Source organism: Salmo trutta, chromosome 1, assembly GCF_901001165.1.
Source record: "Salmo trutta chromosome 1, fSalTru1.1, whole genome shotgun sequence".
NCBI classification, from domain to species: domain Eukaryota; kingdom Metazoa; phylum Chordata; class Actinopteri; order Salmoniformes; family Salmonidae; genus Salmo; species Salmo trutta.
The window spans coordinates 356,642-380,770 of NC_042957.1; the positions used below are offsets into that span (position 1 = coordinate 356,642).

Here is a 24,129-nt window from a genome sequence, read left to right on the forward strand (position 1 = left end):
TCCGTTCACCTACTCTGCATCTCACAATGACGGTTGGAACCAGAAGTCTCAAGTTTGGACTCATCAGACCAAAGGACAGATTTCCACAGGTCTAATGTCCATTGCTCGTGTTTCTTGGCCCAAGAAAGTATCTTCTTCTTCTTGGTGTCTTTTAGTAGTGGTTTCTTTGCAGCAATTCAGACATGAAGGCCTGATTCACACATTCTCCTCTGAACAGTTGATATTGAGATGTGTCTGTTACTTTTATTTGGAGGAGGAGGTGTGATGGTGTGGGGGTGCTTTGATGGTGACACTGGCTGTGATTTATTTTGAATTCAAGGCACAATTAACCTGCATGGCTACCACAGCATACTGCAGCAATACGCCATCCCATCTGGTTTGGGCTTAGCGGGACTATCATTTGGTTTTTAACAGGACAATGACCCAACACACCTCCAGGCTGTGTAAGGGCTATTTGACCAAGAAGGATAGTGATGAGTGCTGCATCAGATGACCTGGCCTCTACATTCACCCGATCTCAACTCAATTGAGATGGTTTGGGATGAGTTAGACCACAGAGTTTATTTATTTTTATTTCACCTTTATTTATCCAGGTAGGCTAGTTGAGAACAAGTTCTCACTTACAACTGTGACCTGGCCAAGATAAAGCAAAGCAGTTCGACACATACAACAACACAGAGTTACACATGGAATAAACAAACATACAGTCAATAATACAGTAGAAAAAGTCTATATACAGTGTGTGCAAATGAGGTAGGATAAGGGAGGTAAGGCAATAAATAGGCCATGGTGGCGAAGTAATTACAATATATCAATTAAACACTGGAGTGATAGATGTGCAGAAGATGAATGTGCAAGTAGAGATACTGGAGTGCAAAGGAGCAAGATAAATAAATAAATACAGTATGGGGATGAGGTAGTTGGATTGGCTATTCACAGATGGGCTATGTACAGGTGCAGTGATCTGTGAGCTGCTCTGACAGCTGGTGCTTAAAGCTAGTGAGGGAGATAAGAGTCTCCAGCTTCAGTGATTTTTGCAGTTCGTTCCAGTCATTGGCAGCAGAGAACTGGAAGGAAAGGCGGCCAAAGGAAGAATTGGCTTTGGGGGTGACCAGTGAGATATACCTGCTGGAGCGCGTGCTACGGGTGGGTGCTGCTATTGTGACCAGTGAGCTGAGATAAGGCGGAGATTTACCTAGCAAAGACTTGTAGATGACCTGGAGCCAGTGGGTTTGGCGATGAGTTTGAAGCGAGGGCCAGCCAACGAGAGCGTACAGGTCGCAGTGTTGGGTAGTATATGGGGCTTTGGTGACAAAACAGATGGCACTGTGATAGACTGCATCCAATTTGTTGAGTAGAGTGTTGGAGGCTATTTTGTAAATGACTTCGCCGAAGTAGATCGGTAGGATAGTCAGTTTTACGAGGGTATGTTTGGCAGCATGAGTGAAGGAGGCTTTGTTTCGAAATAGGAAGCCGAGTCTAGATTTAATTTTGGATTGGAGATGCTTAATGTGAGTCTGGAAAGAGAGTTTACAGTCTAGCCAGACACCTAGGTATTTGTAGTTGTCCACATATTCTAAGTCAGAACCGTCCAGAGTAGTGAAGCTGACGGGCGGGCAGGTGTGGGCAGCGATCAGTTGAAGAGCATACATTTAGTTTTACTTGCATTTAAGAGCAGTTGGAGGCCATGGAAGGAGAGTTGTATGGCATTGAAACTCGTCTGGAGGTTAGTTAACACAGTGTCCAAAGATGGGCCAGAAGTATACAGAATGGTTTTGTCTGCGTAGAGGTGAATCAGAGAATCACCAGCAGCAAGAGCGACATCATTGATGTATACAGAGAAGAGAGTCGGCCCGAGAATTGAACCCTGTGGCACCCCCATAGAGACTGCCAGAGGTCCGGACAGCAGGCCCTCCGATTTGATACACTGAACTCTATCAGAGAAGTAGTTGGTGAACCAGGCGAGGCAGTCATTTGAGAAGCCAAGGCTGTTGAGTCTGCCAATAAGAATGTGGTGATTGACAGAGTCGTAAGCCTTGGCCAGGTCGATGAATACGGCTGCACAGTAATGTCTTAACGATGGCGGTTATGATATCGTTTAGGACCTTGAGCGTGGCTGAGATGCACCCATGAAGGTACGGTGGGATTCGAAATGGTCAGTAATCTGTTTGTTAACTTGGCTTTCGAAGACCTTAGAAAGGCAGGGTAGGATAGATATAGGTCTGTAGCAGTTTGGGTCTAGAGTGTCTCCCGATTTGAAGAGGGGGATGATCTTTCAAATCTTTTGGAATCTCAGACGATACGAAAAACAGGTTGAACAGGCTAGTAATATGGTTTGCAACAATTTCGGCAGATAATTTTAGAAAGAGAGGGTCCAGATTGTCTAGCCAGGCTGATTTGTAGGGGTCCAGATTTTGCAGCTCTTTCAGAACATCAGCTATCTGGATTTGGGTGAAGGAGAAATGGGGGAGGCTTGGGCGAGTTGCTGTGGGGGGTGCAGGACAGTTGACCGGGGTAGGGGTAGCCAGGTGGAAAGCATGGCCACCATATATATATAGACTATATAGACCCAATAGACAGTAAGTATACACTGTATAGACACTATAGACACTAAGTATACACTATATAGACCCTATAGACACTAAGTATACACTATATAGACACTATAGACACTAAGTATACACTATATAGACCCTATGTGTACACTGTATAGACATTATATAGACACTATATATACACACCATACACTATATATGCACTTAATACACTTCATACACAACATACACACTATATATATGGGGCGGCAGCATAGCCTAGTGGTTAGAGCGTTGGACTAGTAACCAAAAGATTGCAAGATCGAATCCCTGAGCTGACAAGGTACAAATCTGTCATTCTGCCCCTGAACAAGGCAGTTAACCCACTGTTCCTAGGCCATCATTGAAAATAAGAATGTGTTCTTAACTGACTTGCCTAGATAAACAAAGGTACAAAAAAATATATATATAAACTATAGAGACAATTTATACTGTGTATATATATACACTAGATAAACACAGTATACACTAGAAGACACTATATATACACTATATACACACACGTTATAGACATGATATATACACAGTATATATGCAATTCATACACGTCAGACACAATATGGACAATGTATACACTATATAGACACTGGAGACTCATATCTCCCTCTGTAACTTTAAGCACCAGCTGTCAGAGCAGCTCACAGATCACTGCACCTGCACATAGCCCATCTGTAAACAGCCCATCCAACTACCTCATCCCCATAGTGTTATTAATTATTTTTGCTCCTGTGCACCACAGTATCTCTACTTGCACATTCATCTTCTGCACATCTACCATTCCAGTGTTTAGTTGCTAAATTGTAATTATTTCGCCATCATGGCCTATTTATTGCCTTACCTCTATTATCTTACCTCATTTGCACACACTGTATATAGACTTTTCTATTGTTATTGACTGTATGTTTGTTTATTCCATGTGTAACTCAACTCTGTGTTGTTGTTTGTGTCGCACAGCTTTGCTTTATCTTGGCCAGGTCACAGTTGTAAATGAGAACTTGTTCTCAGCTTGCTTACCTGGTTAAATAAAGGTGAAAATATATATATATATATATATATATACAATCTCTATATAGATATATACTCTATGTACTACATAGACACTATATAAACACTATATACACTATATGGACACTATATAGACACTATGTATACACTATAAACACTATATGTCCATGATATAGACATATATATATTATATAGACACTACATATACACCATACAGACAATATATAGACACTATAAAGGAACTATGTATACACTATATATACGCTACGTTTACAATATATATGCATTATATAGGCACTATACAGACTCAATATATACACTTTATAGACACTATATATTCACTATATACACTATATAGACACTATATAGACAATATAGAGAATATATATATACACTATATACATATATACACTATATAGACATTATATATAAACTTTATACGCATTATATATAGACTCTATATCATATATATACACTATGAATACACTATATATATACTGCTCAAAAAAATAAAGGGAACACTTAAATCCTAGATCTGAATGAAATAAATAATCTTATTAAATACTTTTTTCTTTACATAGTTGAATGTGCTGTCAACAAAATCACACAAAAATAATCAATGGAAATCCAATTTATCAACCCATGGAGGTCTGGATTTGGAGTCACACTCAAAATTAAAGTGGAAAACCACACTACAGGCTGATCCAACTTTGATGTAATGTCCTTAAAACAAGTCAAAATGAGGCTCAGTAGTGTGTGTGGCCTCCACGTGCCTGTATGACCTCCCTACAACGCCTGGGCATGCTCCTGATAAGGTGGCGGATGGTCTCCTGAGGGATCTCCTCCCAGACCTGGACTAAAGCATCCACCAACTCCTGGACAGTCTGTGGTGCAACGTGGCGTTGGTGGATGGGAGCGAGACATGATGTCCCAGATGTGCTCAATTGGATTCAGGTCTGGGGAACGGGCGGGCCAGTCCATAGCATCAATGCCTTCCTCTTGCAGGAACTGCTGACACACTCCAGCCACATGAGGTCTAGCATTGTCTTGCATTAGGAGGAACCCAGGGCCAACCACACCAGCATATGGTCTCACAAGGGGTCTGAGGATCTCATCTCGGTACCTAATGGCAGTCAGGCTACCTCTGCCGAGCACATGGAGGGCTGTGCGGCCCCCCAAAGAAATGCCACCCCACACCATGACTGACTCACCGCCAAACCGGTCATGCTGGAGGATGTTGCAGGCAGCAGAACGTTCTCCACGGCGTCTCCAAACTCTGTCATGTCTGTCACGTGCTCAGTGTGAACCTGCTTTCATCTGTGAAGAGCAGAGTGCCAGTGGCAAATTTGCCAATCTTGGTGTTCTCTGGCAAATGCCAAACGTCCTGCACGGTGTTGGGCTGTAAGCACAACCCCCACCTGTGGACGTCGGGCCCTCATACCACCCTCATGGAGTCTGTTTCTGACCGTTTGAGCAGACACATGCACATTTGTGGCCTGCTGGAGGTCATTTTGCAGGGCTCTGGCAGTGCTCCTCCTGCTCCTCCTTGCACAAAGGCGGAGGTAGCGGTCCTACTGCTGGGTTGTTGCCCTCCTACGGCCTCCTCCACGTCTCCTGATGTACTGGCCTGTCTCCTGGTAGCACCTCCATGCTCTGGACACTACGCTGACAGACACAGCAAACCTTCTTGCCACAGCTCGCATTCATGTGCCATCCTGGATGAGCTGCACTACCTGAACCACTTGTGTGGGTTGTAGACTCCGTCTCATGCTACCACTAGAGTGAAAGCCGCCAGCATTCAAAAGTGACCAAAACATCAGCCAGGAAGCATAGGAACTGAGAAGTGGTCTGTGGTCCCCACCTGCAGAACCACTCCTTTATTGGGGGTGTCTTGCTAATTGCCTATAATTTCCACCTGTTGTCTATTCCATTTGCACAACAGCATGTGAAATGTATTGTCAATCAGTGTTGCTTCCTAAGTGGACAGTTTGATTTCACAGAAGTGTGATTGACTTGGAGTTACATTGTGTTGTTTAAGTGTTCCCTTTATTTTTTTGAGCAGTGTATATTATATAGCCACTATATTGACACTGTACACACTATATATTCACTATATACACACTACATAGACAATATTTATACACTATATAGTGTCTATATATATATATATATATAGACACTATCTAGATTATATACATATTATGTACACTGCATAGACTATCTAAATACACTATGTACACACTATATAGACACTATATATACACTACATAGACAATATTTATACACTATATAGTGTCTATATATATAGACACTATCTAGATTATATACATATTTTGTACACTACATAGACTATCTATATACACTATGTACACACTATATAGACACTATATATACACAGTATATAGACATTTTATAGACACTATATATACACTATATTCACAATAAACACTATATACATTTTATATGCACCTAATATGCTTCATATACTACATGCACTATATAGACACTATACACTCTACTATATATATATATATTAATACACTATATAAACAATTTATATACTATATGGACACTATATAGACACTATATACACTATATAGACACTATTTACATACTATATAAAGACTATATGTACATTATAGAGACACTATATATACACTATGTTTACACTATATGTACATTATATAGCCACTATATAAAGACTATATGTACATTATAGAGACACTATATATACACTATGTTTACACTATATGTACATTATATAGCCACTATATAAAGACTATATGTACATTATAAAGACACTATATATACACTATGTTTACACTATATGTACATTATAAAGACACTATATAGACACTATATATACACTATGTTTACACTATATGTACATTTTACATTTTAGTCATTTAGCAGACGCTCTTATCCAGAGCGACTTACAGTAGTGAATACATACATTTCATTTTCATTTCATGCATTTTTTATTTTTTTTTGTACTGTATATGTACATTATATAGACACTATATATATACACTATGTTTACACTATATGTACATTATAAAGACACTATATAGACACTATATATACACTATGTTTACACTATATGTACATTATAAAGCCACTATATAGACACTATATAAATACTATATGTACATTATATAGCCACTATATAGACACTATATAAATACTATATGTACATTATATAGACACTATATATACACTATGTTTACACTATATGTACATTATATAGACACTATATATATACATTATGTTTACACTATATGTACATTATATAACCACTATATAGACACTATATAAATACTATATGTACATTATATAGCCACTATATAGACACTATATAAATACTATATGTACATTATATAGACACTATATATACACTATGTTTACACTATATGTACATTATAGAGACACTATATATACACTATGTTTACACTATATGTACATTATATAGCCACTATATAAAGGCTATATGTACATTATAAAGACACTATATATACACTATGTTTACACTATATGTACATTATAAAGACACTATATAGACACTATATATACACTATGTTTACACTATATGTACATTTTACATTTTAGTCATTTAGCAGACGCTCTTATCCAGAGCGACTTACAGTAGTGAATACATACATTTCATTTTCATTTCATGCATTTTTTTTGTTTTTTTGTACTGTATATGTGCATTATATAGCCACTATATAGACACTATATATATACACTATGTTTACACTATATGTACGTTATAAAGCCACTATATAGACACTATATAAATACTATATGTACATTATATAGCCACTATATAGACACTATATAAATACTATATGTACATTATATAGACACTATATATACACTATGTTTACACTATATGTACATTATATAGACACTATATATATACATTATGTTTACACTATATGTACATTATATAACCACTATATAGACACTATATAAATACTATATGTACATTATATAGCCACTATAGAGACACTATATAAATACTATATGTACATTATATAGACATTATATATACACTATGTTTACACTATATGTACATTATATAGCCACTATATAGACACTATATAAATACTATATGTACTTTATATATACACTATCTTTACACTATATATACATTATATAGCCACTATATAGACACTATATAAATACTATATGTACTTTATATAGACACTATATATACACTATCTTTACACTATATATACATTATATTGCCACTATATAGCAAATATATACATACACTATATATGCACTTAATATACTACATACACAAAATAAACACGATATCAGCTATATAGTCAACATATACTCTATATATACACTATATAGATACTATATAAACTATATAGACAATATATACTCTACATATACACTATATATGCAACATATACTCTATATACAGCATATAGACACAATATAAACACTATATTCCCTATATGGACAATATGAAGACACTATTCATACCATATATACACTGTCTACACACTATATAGACATTATATAGACGTTATATAGACACTATATAGACACAATATGTATATTATTTAGACACAATATAGGCACTAGATATGTACTATATACACTACTGTTCAAACGTTTGGGGTCACTAAGAAATGTCCTTGTTTTCCATGAAAACTAACATGAAATGTGTTGCAAAATGAATAGGAAATATAGTGAAGACGTTGACAAGGTTATAAATAATGATTCTTAATTGAAATAATAATTCTGTCCTTCAAACTTTGCTTTCTTCAAAAAATCCTCAATTTTCAGCAATTACAGCCTTGCTGACCTTTGGCTTTCTAGTTGTCAATTTGTTGAGGTAATCTGAAGAGATTTCACCCCATGCTTCCTGAAGCACCTCCCACAAGTTGGATTGGCTTGATGGGCACTTCTTACGTACCATACGGTCAAGCTGCTCCCACAACAGCTCAATAGGGTTGAGATCCGGTGACTGTGCTGGCCACTCCATTACAGACAGAATACCAGCTGACTGCTTCTTCCCTAAATAGTTATTGTTTAGTTTGGAGCTGTGCTTTGGGTCATTGTCCTGTTGTAGGAGGAAATTGGCTCCAATTAAGTGCCGTCCACAGGGTATGGCTTGGCGTTGCAAAATGGAGTGATAGCCTTCATTTTTCAAGATCCCTTTTACCCTATACAAATCTCCCACTTTACCAGCACCAAAGCACCCCCAGACCATCACATTGCCTCCACCATAATGACAGATGGCATCAAGCACTCCTCCAGCATCTTTTCATTTTTTCTGCATCTCACGAATGTTCTTCTTTGTGATCCGAACACCTCAAACTTAGATTAGCCTGTCCATAATACCCTTTTCCACTCTTTCTCTGTCCAGTGTCTGTGTTTTTTTGCCCATCTTAATATTTTCTTTTTATTGGCCAGTCTGAGATATGGCTTTTTCTCTGCAACTCTGCCAAGAAGGCCAGCATCCCGGAGTCGCATCTTCACTGTTGATGTTGAGACTGGTGTTTTGTGGGTACTATTTAATGAAGCTGCCATTTGAGGACTTGTGAGGCATCTGTTTTTTCAAACTGGACATGTACTTGTCCTCTTGCTCAGATTTGCACCGTGGCCTCCCATTCCTCTTTCTATTTTGGTTAAAGCCAGTTTGTGCGGTTCTGTGAAGGGAGTAGTACACAGCGTTGTACGAGATCTTCAGTTTCTTGGCAACTTCTCGCATGGAATAGCCTTCATTTCTCAGAACAAGAATAGACTGACGAGTTTCGGAAGAAAGGGCTTTGTTTCTGGCCATTTTGTGCCTGTAATCGAACCCACAAATGCTGAAGCTCCAGATACACAACTTGTCTAAGGAAGGCAGATTTATTGCTTCTTTAATCAGGACAACAGTTTTCAGCTGTGCTAACATAATTGCAAAAGGGTTTTCTAATGATCAATTAGCCTTTAAAATGATAAAGGATTAGCTAACACAACGAGCCATTGGAACACAGGCGTGATGGTTGCTTATAATGGGTCTCTGTACGCCTATGTAGAAATGACATGAAAAATCAACCGTTTCCAATTACAATAGTCATTTACAACATTAACAATGTCTACACTGTATTTCTGATCAATTTGATGTTATTTTAATGGTCAAAAAATGTGATTTTCTTTCAAAAACAAGGACATTTCTAAGTGACCCCAAACTTTTGAAGGGTAGTGTGTATATATATATATATACAGTGAGGGAAAAAAGTATTTGATCCCCTGCTGATTTTGTACGTTTGCCCACTGACAAAGAAATGATCAGTCTATAATTTTAATGGTAGGTTTATTTGAACAGTGAGAGACAGAATTGCATTTTAATGAGGTAAATAAGTATTTGACCCCTCTGCAAAACATGACTTAGTACCCTTGTTGGCAATCACAGAGGTCAGACGTATCTTGTAGTTGGCCACCAGGTTTGCACACATCTCAGGAGGGATTTTGTCCCACTCCTCTTTGCAGATCTTCTCCAAGTCATTAAGGTTTCGAGGCTGACGTTTGGCAACTCGAACCTTCAGCTCCCTCCACAGATTTCTATGGGATTAAGGTCTGGAGACTGGCTAGGCCACTCCAGGACCTTAACCTGTTGGGGCTAGGGGGCAGTATTTGCACGGCCGGATAAAAAACGTACCCGATTTAATCTGGTTACTACTCCTGCCCAGTAACTAGAATATGCATATAATTATTGGCTTTGGATAGAAAACACCCTAAAGTTTCTAAAACTGTTTGAATGGTGTCTGTGAGTATAACAGAACTCATTTGGCAGGCCAAAACCTGAGAAGATTCCTTACAGGAAGTGGCCTGTCTGACCATTTCTTGCCCTCCTTGATCATCTCTAACAAAAACAGGGGATCTCTGGCATGACATGACACTTCCTACGGCTCCCATAGGCTCTCAGAACCCGGGAAAAAGCTGAATGACGTAATTCAAGGCCCAGGCTGAAACACACTAGCGCGTTTGGCAAGTGCTCTATCAGAGGGCCATCAGACTGAGGCTCGTGCATGAGGGGATAGCATGCTTTTACTTTCACTCTCTTTGTAATAAAAAACGATTTCCCGGTCGGAATATTATCGCTTTTTTAAGAGAAAAATGGCATAAAAATTGATGTTAAACAGCGGTTGACATGCTTCGAAGTACGGTAATGGAATATTTTGATTTTTTTGTCACGAAATGCGTCGTGCTCGTAACCCTTATTTACCCTTTTGGATAGTGTCTTGAACGCACGAACAAAACGCCGCTATTTGGATATAACAATGGATTATTTGGGACCAAACCAACATTTGTTATTGAAGTAGAAGTCCTGGAAGTGCATTCTGACAAAGACAGCAAAGGTAATAACATTTTTCTTATAGTAAATCTGACTTTGGTGAGTGCTAAACTTGCTAGGTGTCTAAATAGCGAGCCCTGTGATGCCGGGCTATCTACTTAGAATATTGCAAAATGTGCTTTCACCGAAAAGCTATTTTAAAATTGGACATATCGAGTGCATAGAGGAGTTCTGTATCTATAATTCTTAAAATATTTGTTATGTTTTTTGTGAACGTTTATCGTGAGTAATTTAGTAAATTCACCGGAAGTGTTCGGTTGGAATGCTAGTCACATGCTAGTCACCTGCTAATGTAAAAAGCTGGTTTTTGATATAAATATGAACTTGATTGAACAGACATGCATGTATTGTATAACAAAATGTCCTAAGATTGTCATCTGATGAAGATCATCAAAGGTTAGTGCTGCATTTAGCTGTGGTTTGGGTTTATGTGACATTATATGCTAGCTTGAAAAATGGGTGTCTGATTATTTCTGGCTGGGTACTCTGCTGACATAATCTAATGTTTTGCTTTCGTTGTAAAGCCTTTTTGAAATCGGACAGTGTGGTTAGATTAACGAGAGTCTTGTCTTTAAAATGCTGTAAAATAGTCATATGTTTGAGAAATTGAAGTAATAGCATTTCTAAGGTATTTGAATAACGCGCCACGGGATTCAACTGGCTAGCCCAGAGAGGTTAATGTGCCTCTTCTTGAGCCACTCCTTTGTTGCCTTGGCCATGTGTTTTGCGTCATTGTCATGCTGGAATACCCATCCACGACCCATTTTCAATGCCCTGGCTGAGGGAAGGAGGTTCTCACCCAAGATTTGACGGTACATGGCCCCATCCATCGTCCCTTTGATGCGGTGAAGTTGTCCTGTCCCCTTAGCAAAAACACCCCTATAGCATAATGTTTCCACCTCCATGTTTGACGGTGGGGATGGTATTCTTGGGGTCATAGGCAGCATTCCTCCTCCTCCAAACACGGCGAGTTGAGTTGATGCCAAAGAGCTCCATTTTGGTCTCATCTGACCACAACACTTTCACCCAGTTGTCCTCTGAATCATTCAGATGTTCATTGGCAAACTTCAGACAGGCATGTATATGTGCTTTCTAGAGCAGTGGGACCTTGCGGGCGCTGCAGGATTTCAGTCCTTCATGGCGTAGTGTGTTACCAATTGTTTTCTTGGTGACTATGGTCCCAGCTGCCTTGAGATCATTGACAAGATCCTCCTGTGTAGTTCTGGGATGATTCCTCACCGTTCTCATGATCATTGCAACTCCACAAGGTGAGATCTTGCATGGAGCCCCAGGCCGAGGGAGATTGACAGTTCTTTTGTGTTTCTTCCATTTGCAAATAATCGCGCCAACTGTTGTCACCTTCTCACCAAGCTGCTTGGCGATGGTCTTGTAGCCCATTCCAGCCTTGTGTAGGTCTACAATCTTGTCCCTGACATCCTTGGAGAGCTCTTTGGTCTTGGCCATGGTGGAGAGTTTGGAATCTGATTGATTGATTGCTCCTGTGGAGAGGTGTCTTTTATACAGGTAACAAACTGAGATTAGGAGCACTCCCAAATAAACCTACCATTAAAATTATAGACTGATCATTTCTTTGTCAGTGGGCAAACGTACAAAATCAGCAGGGGATCAAATACTTTTTCCCCTCACTGTATATATATTCACACACTATATACAATATACTATAGAGACACAATATAGACATTATAAAGACACCATAAATAAACTACATTGACACTATATATACACTCTATATACACTATATACTCTATATATACACCATATTAACACTATATACACGATATTGACACAATATAGATGCTATATATACACTATATAGACACCATATGCACACTATAGAGACATTATAAATATACTATATAGACACTATATAGACACTATATATACACTATGTGTGCACTATGTTTACGCTATATACAGTTGAAGGCGGAAGTTTACATACACCTTAGCCAAATACATTTAAACTCCGTTTTTCACAATACCTGACATTTAATCCTAGTAAAAATTCCCTGTCTTAGGTCAGTTAGGATGATCACTTTATTTTAAGAATGTGAAATGTCATAATAATAGTAGAGAGAATGATTTATTTCAGCTTTTATTTCTTTCATCACATTCCCAGTGGGTCAGAAGTTTACATACACTCAATTAGTATTTGGTAGCATTGCCTTTAAATTGTTTAACTTGGGTCAAACGTTTCGGGTAGCCTTCCACAAGCTTCCCACAATAAGTTGGGTGAATTGTGGCCCATTCCTCCTGACAGAGCTGGTGTAACTGAGTCAGGTTTGTAGGCCTCCTTGCTCGCACACATTTTTTCAGTTCTGCCCACAAATGTTCTATGGGATTGAGGTCAGGGCTTTGTGATGGCCACTCCAATACCTTGACTTTGTTGTCCTTAAGCAATTTTGCCACAACTGTGGAAGTATGCTTGGGGTCATTGTCCATTTAGAAGACCCATTTGCGACCAAGCTTTAACTTCCTGACTGATATGTCTTGAGATGTTGCTTCAATATATCCACATAATTTCCCTCCCTCATGACACCATCTATTTTGTGAAGTGCACCAGTCCCTCCTGCAGCAAACACCCCCATGACTACAGACACTGGGAACACCCCGGATCAGCTCTGAGCGGCTACACCGAACACTAACACGTAGCCGGGCCGGTGCATAGCAAGGAACAGCCGGCTACCTGCCGCTGACAGCTGACCGAGACATCACCCGCCCCCCTGCGCTTCTCTCTTGCTCTTCACATTCAACGAAAGACAAACCAACACAGTTGTGCGGGGTGGAGCCGGAAAATGTTTGTTCCCTTGGACTGTTGGCGTGCAGCTGTCAAAACTCGTTTGAATCTGCTGGTGTGTCGCGTGCTGTTAAATGTATAATCTGCCACATATTTGTTGTTGTCACGATCCGATGGATCTTGATGCAGCTAAAGAAAGGATTATTATTATACATTTGACCAAGCGCCTTGAACTGAATAAGGGTTAGGGTTAGGGTTAGGGTTAGGGTTAGGGTTAGCAATCCTAACCCTAACCCCATTTGACCAAGCGCCTTGAACTGAATAAGGATTCTATCAGACTATCAGCATCTTTAAATGCTTCCTATCAAAACATCCAAGAGGATCTTAATGGGGCCTTCCTGGACTCTGATCAGTTTCCACCACTGCACCCCTCTACTAGCTTGAACCAGAAAATGCTGCTCATTGTTTGACTCTAGGTGAGCGTAAATGGATGCGTGTCGGAACCAGAAAGATTGAGAAGAATCATTCTCGGCGCGGCACCCTTCCTCCCCCGCGCCTGGATTTAAGACTTTCAAATATCTTTGAACCCATGTATCAGCTGTCTTCTGCCGGGGGCTTGGTGTTCCATCCATGGCAGTGGATGCCCCAGCTACCTCTCCCTGTCCTAGTCAATCAAATGCCTGGGCACAGCCTGGACCACCGTGGCCCCCCTCCGCTGGGCCGTGCTCTCTGGATCAGAGCTCTGTCCCTTTGGCTGTTGTGGCCTCCCTCCGCTGGGCCATGCTCTCTGGATCAGAGCTCTGTCCCTTTGGCTGTTGTGTCCTGCACACAGCCTGAACCACCACTCTCTGGATCAGAGCTCTGTCCCTTTGGCTGTTGTGGCCTGCACACAGCCTGAACCACCACTCTCTGGATTAGAGCTCTGTCCCTTTGGCTGTTGTGGCCTGCACGCAGCCTGAAACACCACTCTCTGGATCAGAGCTCTGTCCCTTTGGCTGTTTTGGCCTGCACACAGCCTGAACCACCACTCTCTGGATCAGAGCTCTGTCCCTTTGGCTGTTGTGGCCTGCACACAGCCTGAAACACCACTCTCTGGATCAGAGCTCTGTCCCTTTGGCTGTTGTGGCCTGCACACAGCCGGCGTCTCAGCAGCCCTCTTCACAGGTGAGTTCTGTGGCTCTGACCTCACAATCTGCTTCAAGACAGAGGCCGGATCATTCTGGCTATTGTGACAGGGAGTTAGATGGTGAGGCATATATCTGTACCTGGGGCAAAGACTTTGTGTTTTCTTCGGGCAAAAGTTCAGGATATCACCAGGTTTCTTCCCGAGGCTGTGAGTCAGCCACCAGAGCTGATACTGTCATGTTCATGTGGGGTCAAAGTTCAGGATACCACAAGGTTGCTTCCTGAGACTGTGAGTCAGTCACCAGAGTTGATACTGTCATGTTCATGTGGGGTCAAATGACATTATGAAGTGCAGCTCAGAACAGCTGAAGATGGTGTGTGTGTGTGTGTGTGTGTGTGTGTGTGTGTGTGTGTGTGTGTGTGTGTGTGTGTGTGTGTGTGTGTGTGTGTGTGTGTGTGTGTACCTGAAGTGTGTGAGGTGTCTCTGTATATCCAGGTCCAGTATGGGTGTGGGTCTGGAGGAGCCAAGAGGAGAACGGTCCTGACTCAACAGGTCCTGGAACTCTTTACAGATCTGTCTAAATGTCACAGGGCAAAGGTAAGAGGTTAGGGGTTAGAGGTTAAGAGTTCAATATGTGTGTGTGTGTGTGTGTGTGTGTGTGTGTGTGTGTGTGTGTGTGTGTGTGTTTGTCTTACTTGGTGGCCAGCACCATCTTCTTGCGTCCGCTGGTCTCCTTGGGTTCATTGTGTTGTCTGGCTAGGTGTTCTCCTGCTGCCTTGGTAGGAAACTCTGTCTCACACGTATAACCAAAGTCTCTAGCCAGGTGGAGTGCCTCACCTACACAAACACATACATACATGTACACGTACACACACAAACATGTTTTATTAGGAGGAGAAGATTGATAGAGGGATGAGTATAATTAGGAGGTGTAGATTATTTTTATTCAGAGGTGTAGTTTGATAGAAGGTTGAGATTTACTAGGTGAAGATTTATAAAGTGATGTGTTTTATTAGGTGTAGATTGATAGAGGGATGAGTTTTATTAGGTGTATATTGACAGAAGTATGAGTTTTATAAGAAGGTTTAGATTGACAGAGGGAGGAGTTTTATTAGAAGGTTTAGATTGACAGAGGGAGGAGTTTTATTAGGTGTAGATTGACAGAGGGAGGAGTTTTATTAGGTGTAGATTGACAGAGGGAGGAGTTTTATTAGGTGTAGATTGACAGAGGGAGGAGTTTTATTAGGGGGTGTAGGTTGATAGATGGATGAGTTGTTATGGTGCAGATTAATAGAGGGATGAGACTTATCAGAATGAGTAGATTGACAGAGTGATGAGCTGTATTAGGAGCTGTGGAATGATGGAGGGATGAGTTTTATTAGGACGTGTTTATTGATAGAGGGATGAGTTTTACTAGGAGGTGTGGATTGATAGAGGGGTGAGTTGTATTAGGAGATGTAGATAGAAGGATGAGTCATATAAAGGGGTAGATTGATAGAGGGATGAGTTGTTAAGGTGCAGATTAATAGAGGGATTAGATTTATCAGAATGAGTAGATTGATAGAGTGATGGGTTTTAATGGTGCAGATTGATAGAGGGATGAGTTTTATTAGGATGTCCAGATTAATAGAGGGATGAGTTTTATTAGGATGTCCAGATTGATAGAGGGATGAGTTTTATTAGGATGGCCAGATTGATAGAGGGATGAGTTTTATTAGGATATCCAGATTGATAGAGGGATGAGTTTTATTAGGATGTCCAGATTGATAGAGGGATGAGTTTTATTAGGATGTCCAGATTGATAGAGGGATGAGTTTTATTCTGAGGTGTAGATTGATAGAGGGATGAGTTTTATTAGGATGTCCAGATTGATAGAGGGATGAGTTTTATTAGGATGTCCAGATTGATAGAGGGATGAGTTTTATTAGGATGTCCAGATTGATAGAGGGATGAGTTTTATTAGGATGGCCAGATTGATAGAGGGATGAGTTTTATTAGAAGGTGTAGACTGAGAGAATGATGACTTTTAATAGAAGATGTAGAGTGATAGATGGATGAGTTTTTATTAGTATGTCCAAATTGATACAGGGATGAGTTTTATAAGAAGGTGTAGATTGATAGAGGGATGAGTTTAATTAGGAGGTATAGATTGAAAGAGGGATGAGTTGTATAAGAAGGTGTAGATTGATAGAGGGATGAGTTTTATTTGAAGGTGTAGATTGACAGAGGGATGAGTTTTTTATGTGTAGATTAATAGAGGGATGAGTTATATTAGGAGGTGTAGATTTATAGAGGGATGAGTTTTATCGGAATGAGTAGATTGATACAGGGATGGGTTGTATTAGAAGGTGTAAATTGATTGAGGGATGAGTCTAATTAGGAGGTCTATATTGATTGAGGGATCAGTTTTATTAGGAGGTGTAGTTTGATTGAGGGGTGAGTTTTATCAGGAGGTGTAGATTGATAGAGGGATGATTTGTATTAGGAGGCGTAGATTGATAGAGGGATGAGTTGTATTAGATGTGGTTTGATAAAGGGATGAGTTTTATATTGATGGAGGGAGATTAGGGGGGTTATGGGGTTAGGGTTAGGGTTAGAAGGATGACTTTTATTAGCAGGTGTAATTTGATTAGGAGGTGTAGATTGACAGAGGGATGAGTTTTATTAGGAGGTGTAGATTGATTAGATTAGATTGATAGAGGATGAATTTTATTATAAGGTTTAAATTGATTAATGGATGAGTTTTTTTTAGGAAGTCTAGATTTATAGAGGGATTATTTTTATTGAAGGTGTTGATTGATAGAGGGATGAGACATATTAGAAGGTGAGTTTTCCTAGACGGTGTAGATTGACAAAGGGATTCGTTTTATTAGGTTTAGATTGATAGAGAGATGATTTATATTAGGTGGTCCAGATTGATAGAGGGATGAGTTATTCCTACCTTCCACCAGAGAGGTGAGGAGTGTAACGTTGGCAGCTTTTCTCCGTCCAGCTGGCAGGTTGAGTCCCAGTCGATCCAACTTCTCTCTCAGACAACGACCACCATTCTTAGACTTAGCTCTGCATTAAAATACATTATCACAGCAATAAAATATAGTATCATCTCGTAAAAATAATTAGCATATTAATATCAATTAACCCCCTAAAGTTGATCTCCGGTCACACGCGGTAATATAATTAGCATTAGCATTAGGTTTCATCTCTGGCAGTTTAAGCTCAAGATATCTGTATTGTTTTTTGCATTGGATGCATCTCAATCCACCACATCTGCCTATATCGTACTTCCGCATCTGGGGTGAAAGGTAACAGAGCTAGAGCAGTGTTGGTCAGACCAGGAGACATCCCATCTGGGGTGAAAGGTAACAGAGCTAGAGCGGTGTTGGTCAGACCAGGAGACATCCCATCTGAGGTGAAAGGTAACAGAGCTAGAGCAGTGTTGGTTTTGCTCTAGGATCCCCCCAGGCCTCACTGGATTCGTCTGAAGGTCCCCCGCTATCAGTTGAAAAAATGAATGGAACTATATATGGAGACTGTTTATTGTCAAAAATAAAGGGTTAAATACATGTAAAAAATTATATATGTTTCCTGATCTTTCTTATATCTATCAGATATAGGAGAGATACTTAAAAAATATTGGGGGACTGTTGTTCCATGTAGTGAATCTGTTATTCAATGTGTTTCTATGGGCTAATAGCAGTAATCTGTTATTCAATGTGTTTCTATGGGCTAATAGCAGAAAGGACTATCTGTTATTCAATGTGTTTCTATTGGCTAATAGCAGAACTCCATTATTCATGTTTTTGTTATCATTTCAGTCTTTGAAAATTATATACATGTTTAGCTTCAAAATGTTTAGTAGTATTGAGTGAGTGAACGTGTGTGTGTGTCTGTTCGTGTTTGTGTGTGTGTGTGTGTGTGTGTGTGTGTGTGTGTGTGTGTGTGTGCGCGTGTGTGTGTGTGTGTGTGTGTGTGTGCGTGTGCGTGTGCGTGTGCGTGTGCGTGTGTGTGTGTGTGTGTGTATGTGTGTGCATGTCCGTGTGCCATTGTGTGTGTGTCTGTACCTGCGTAATATTCCTCCCAGAAGTGAGGCGTTGAGACACTCTGGAGGCGAGAGGCGTCTCTTCACCTCAGCGATGGTGACTTTATATTTAGAGGTTGAGCTCAGGAGGGACAGACGGCCGGGGACAGAGCAGAACAGATCTGTAGGGTTCACCACACAGGTACCTCCTAGATAGAACACAGTAACACAACAAATAAACACTAACCCTAACCCTAACCTCCTAACCCTCCCCTAACCCTAACCCTCCCCTAACCCTCCCCTAACCCTCCCCTAACCACACAGGTACCTCCTAGACACAACACATATACACATGTTAAACAAACACTAGTAACATATAGGGTTCAGGGACCTAACCCTAACCCTAACCCCCCCTAACCTCCTAACCCCCCTAACCTCCTAACCCTTACCCCCTAACCCCCCCTAACCTCCTAACCCTCCCCTAACCTCCTAACCATAACCCTAACCCTAACCCCCTAACCTCCTAACCCTAACCTCCTAACCCTCCCTAACCCCCTAACCCTAACCTCCCAACCCTCCCCTAACCCTAACCCTAAACCCTAACCCCCCCTAACCTCCTAACCCTCCCCTAACCCTAACCCTAACCTCCTAACCCTCCCCTAACCTCCTAACCCTAACCCCCCAACCTCCTAACCCTAACCTCCTAACCCTCCCTAACCCCCTAACCCTAACCTCTCAACCCCCCTAACCTCCTAACCCTCCCCTAACCTCCTAACCCCCCTAACCTCCTAACCCTCCCCTAACCCCCCTAAACTCCTAACCCCCCCTAACCCCCCCCCCTAACCTCCTAACCCCCCCTAACCCCTAACCCCCCCTAACCCCTATAACCCCCCTTACCTCCTAACCCTCCCCTAACCTCCTAACCCTCCCCTAACCTCCTAACCCCCCTAACCTTCTAACCCTAACCTCCTAACCCCCCTAACCTCCTAACCCCCCTAACCCCCCCTAACCCCCACTAACTACCCCCTAACCTCCTAGCCCCACTAACTACCCCCTAACCTCCTAACCCCACTAACTACCCCCTAACCTCCTAACCCTACTAACTACCCCCTAACCTCCTAACCCCACTAACTACCCCCTAACCTCCTAACCCCACTAACTACCCCCTAACCTCCTAACCCCACTAACTACCCCTAACCTCCCCTAACCCCACTAACTACCCCCTAACCTCCTAACCCCACTAACTACCCCTAACCTCCTAACCCCACTAACTACCCCCTAACCCCACTAACTACCCCCTAACCTCCTAACCCCACTAACTACCCCCTAACCTCCTAACCCCACTAACTACCCCCTAACCTCCTAACCCTACTAACTACCCCTAACCTCCTAACCCCCTCCAGGCCCAGAAGCTAGGATATGCATATACATGGTAGTATTGGATAGAAAACCCTCTAAAGTATCTAAAACTGTTAAAATTATGTCTGTGAGTATAACAGAACTGATTTGGCAGGTGAAAACCTGAGGACCAATTTTTTTTCTGTTGACCTGCCAGCCAATTCCAAGCTTAAGCTATTGAAACCAAACACTTCCGCATCCCAAATTGCAGTTCCTATGGCTTCCACTAGATGTCAACAGTCTTTATACATGGTTTCAGGCTTGTATTCTGAAAAACCAACGAGGAATAGTTGTTTATCCTCAGGAAGTCCCATGGCAAAACTAGTCTCATTGCGCACGTGACCGAGGAAGCGCGCTGCGTTCTTTTCCTTTCCTATTGAAAATAGTTAGCTCCGTATGAAATATTATCGTTTATTTAGATATTAGAGTACCTAATAATGAATTACAAATGTCGTTTGATTTGTTTGGATAAACTTTACTGGTAACTTTTGGAACTCCTATGTCTGCATTCTGAACAGGTGGATTGCTGAACTCAATGACGCCTACTAAACGGACTATTTGGGATATAAATAAGGAATTTATCGAATAAAACGACCATTCATTGTGTTCCTGGGACTCTTGTGAATGCGATCAGAGGAAGATATTCAAAGGTAAGTGACTTATTTTATTGCTATTTGGGATATTGTGACGCCTGTGCTTGTTTGGATAATATGTTGTTCTGGGGCGCTGACCTCAGATAATCGAATGCTGTGCTTTCGCCGTAAAGCCTTTTTGAAATCCGACAATGCGGTTAGATTGCCAAGACTCTAAGCTAAAGAATCATGAATGACACTTGTATTATCATGAAGGTTTAATATTACGTTTTCTGTATTTTGAATTTGGCGCTCTGCAATTTCACCGGATGTTGTCGAGGTGGGACCCGTGCGCCAGGTGACTAAACTGCTTGGAGTTACCCTGGATTGTAAACTGTCCTGGTCAAAACATATTGACACAACAGTAGCTAAGATGGGGAGAAGTCTGTCCATAATAAAGCACTGCTCTGCCTTCTTAACAACACTATCAACAAGGCAGGTCCTACAGGCCCTAGTTTCTACCTTCTTAGCAACACTATCAACAAGGCAGGTCCTACAGGCTCTAGTTTCTACCTTCTTAACAACACTATCAACAAGGCAGGTCCTACAGGCCCTAGTTTTGTCTCACCTGGACTACTGTTCAGTCATGTGGTCAGGTGCCACAAAGAGGGACTTAGGAAAATTACAATTGTCTCAGAACAGGGCAGCACGGCTGGCCCTTGGATGTACACAGAGAGCTAATATTAATAATATGCATGTCAATCTCTCCTGGAACAAAGTGTTGGAGAGATTGACTTCATCACTACTTGTATTTATGAGAGGTATTGACATGTTGAATGCACCGAGCTGTCTGTTTAAACTACTGGCACACAGCTCAGACACCCATCCATACCCCACAAGACATGCCACCAGAGGTCTCTTCACAGTCCCCAAGTCCAGAACAGACTATGGGAGGGCGCACAGTACTACATAGAGCCATGACTACATGGAACTCTATTCCACATACGGTAACTGATGCAGCAGTAGAATCAGAATGTCAAAACAGATAAAAATACACCTTATGTAACATCGGGGCCTGGGAAGAGACACACTAACAGGTACAGACACACACATATGCACACACACTAGCACACGCACTCTACACACACGTACATTGTAATATTGTTGTTTGGTGGTATTATACATTTATATTGCATATATGTAGTGGTGTAATAATTGTATATGATGTACATTTGTATATTTTGTTTTATATGTAATGTAAGTAACCCTAACCCAAACGCATTGGACCCCAGGAAGAGTAGCTGCTGCCTTGGCAGGAACTAATGGGGATCCCTGATAAATATAATTGGAAAAGAAAAGGCTCAACGCTCGCTCACCATTAAACATGTGTAGTTGTATTAGACAAGGTTAAAAGATTGATGTTCCCTAACAAATACAAATAGAAAACAGCCCTAGCAGCTGCTAGCAGTCTAGGAGGCAGAGCATCAGGGTAACAGGGCGGTTGGACTGACAACACTTTATCAATGAGAACACAGACATTGATTCACTTTCATTTAAATAAGGCTTGCAAATCCAGCCATAGTCTTTCACTATTTGATACAGGATTAAATATGGTCATAGGCTAACGTGTACGTGTGTGTGCGTGTGTGTGCGTGTGTGTGTGTGAATTCCGGCTGTGTGACAGTTTCCGGCCTGGCATGTCAGTCAGGCTCACATCTCTGAAAGCTGTGAGTTCACATCATAGTAATTCCTCCAAAAATGTTTTGAATCAAAGTAGTTTGTATTTTATGTTGCCACGGGCAATGGAAAAGGAGCTATTGCCGATAGTACGGTGGAGCGCGTGGGCCCAGAGGCGATAGCTCTATTTAAGCAGCGGAGAGTAGCCTCGGGCAGCGGCGGAGCAGCGGCGGGATCACACTCGGAATCAAGCGCCTTTTACAAGTTTACCATGAAAATTAAAGAAAATGAGACATGGGCCAAATGTCATTCTCCTCCTATTTTAACCACAATGTTTATAGCACCTGTCACAAGGCAGCACAGCCCACACAAACCCAGCAGCCGTCTGAGAGAGGGCGCGTGCACGTGGAGGGTGATAAGCTTGATCAGATGCTGAAGGCTTGGTGGGATGCTGGTGATTAAAACACAGACAGTGCTCTAAGTAGGAGCCGCGTTTCTGGAGAGATTTCTTTTGAAAAAGGTTGTGTGAATATTCATGGCGCCAAAGCCGGCGTCAGAAAGAACAACATTAATATGATCTCAGCTGAATTCGGGCCGCGCAGCATTAGCATATCAAAGCGGCCGCCCGAGGCGAGAGAAGCTATCGATACGGGAGCGCGAGGTAAAGCAAAGATTATTGGTTGTGATGGTTGGAGCAGTGGAGCTCGCGGCTAAATCCTACACACCATTAACCAAAAGTGATAGCGGAGAGATTCCGCATCAAGCTACCAGAACACCCCCCTCAACAAAAAAAACACCTAGACAGAGTAGCACACACACACACATATACACACACCTAGACAGTTTATGCCACTGTATATAGCCTCTCTACTGTATATAGCCTCCCTACTGTATATAGCCTCTCTACTGTATATAGCCTCTCTACTGTATATAGCCTCTCTACTGTATGTAATCTCTCTACTGTATATAGCCTCTCTACTGTATATAGCCTCTCTACTGTATATAGTCTCTCTACTGTATATAGCCTCTCTACTGTATATAGCCTCTCCACTGTATATAGCCTCTCTACTGTATGTAGCCTCTCTACTGTATATAGCCTCGCTACTGTATATAGCCTCTCTACTGTATATAGCCTCTCTACTGTATATAGCCTCCCTACTGTATATAGCCTCCCTACTGTATGTAACCTCTCTACTGTATATAGCCTCTCTACTGTATATAGCCTCTCTACTGTATATAGCCTCTCTACTGTATATAGTCTCTCTACTGTATATAGCCTCTCTACTGTATATAGCCTCTCTACTGTATATAGCCTCTCCACTGTATATAGCCTCTCTACTGTATATAACCTCTCTACTGTATATGGCCTCTCTACTGTATATAGCCTCTCTACTGTATATAGCCTCTCTACTGTATGTAACCTCTCTACTGTATATAACCTCTCTACTGTATATAACCTCTCTACTGTATATATCCTCTCTACTGTATATAGCCTCTCTACTGTATGTAGCCTTTCTACTGTATATATCCTCTCTACTGTATATAGCCTCTCTACTGTATATAGCCTCTCTACTGTATATAACCTCTCTACTGTATATAACCTCCCTACTGTATATAGCCT

At 41.1% G+C, this 24,129-nt stretch overlaps 1 protein-coding gene across 1 annotated transcript in view; it reads right to left on the reverse strand.

Moving 5' to 3' along the window:
- Nucleotides 1-24,129, reverse strand: part of LOC115207261 (transcription factor AP-2-delta) — a 34,508-nt gene that overhangs the window by 2,945 nt on the left and 7,434 nt on the right. The window contains exons 4-7 of the mRNA XM_029774275.1: nucleotides 18,905-19,070; nucleotides 17,785-17,903; nucleotides 15,539-15,680; nucleotides 15,307-15,420 (exon numbers count right to left, since the gene is read on the reverse strand). Of these exons, the coding sequence (XP_029630135.1) occupies nucleotides 15,307-15,420; nucleotides 15,539-15,680; nucleotides 17,785-17,903; nucleotides 18,905-19,070 (541 nt within the window). The remainder of the gene's footprint in view (nucleotides 1-15,306; nucleotides 15,421-15,538; nucleotides 15,681-17,784; nucleotides 17,904-18,904; nucleotides 19,071-24,129) is intronic.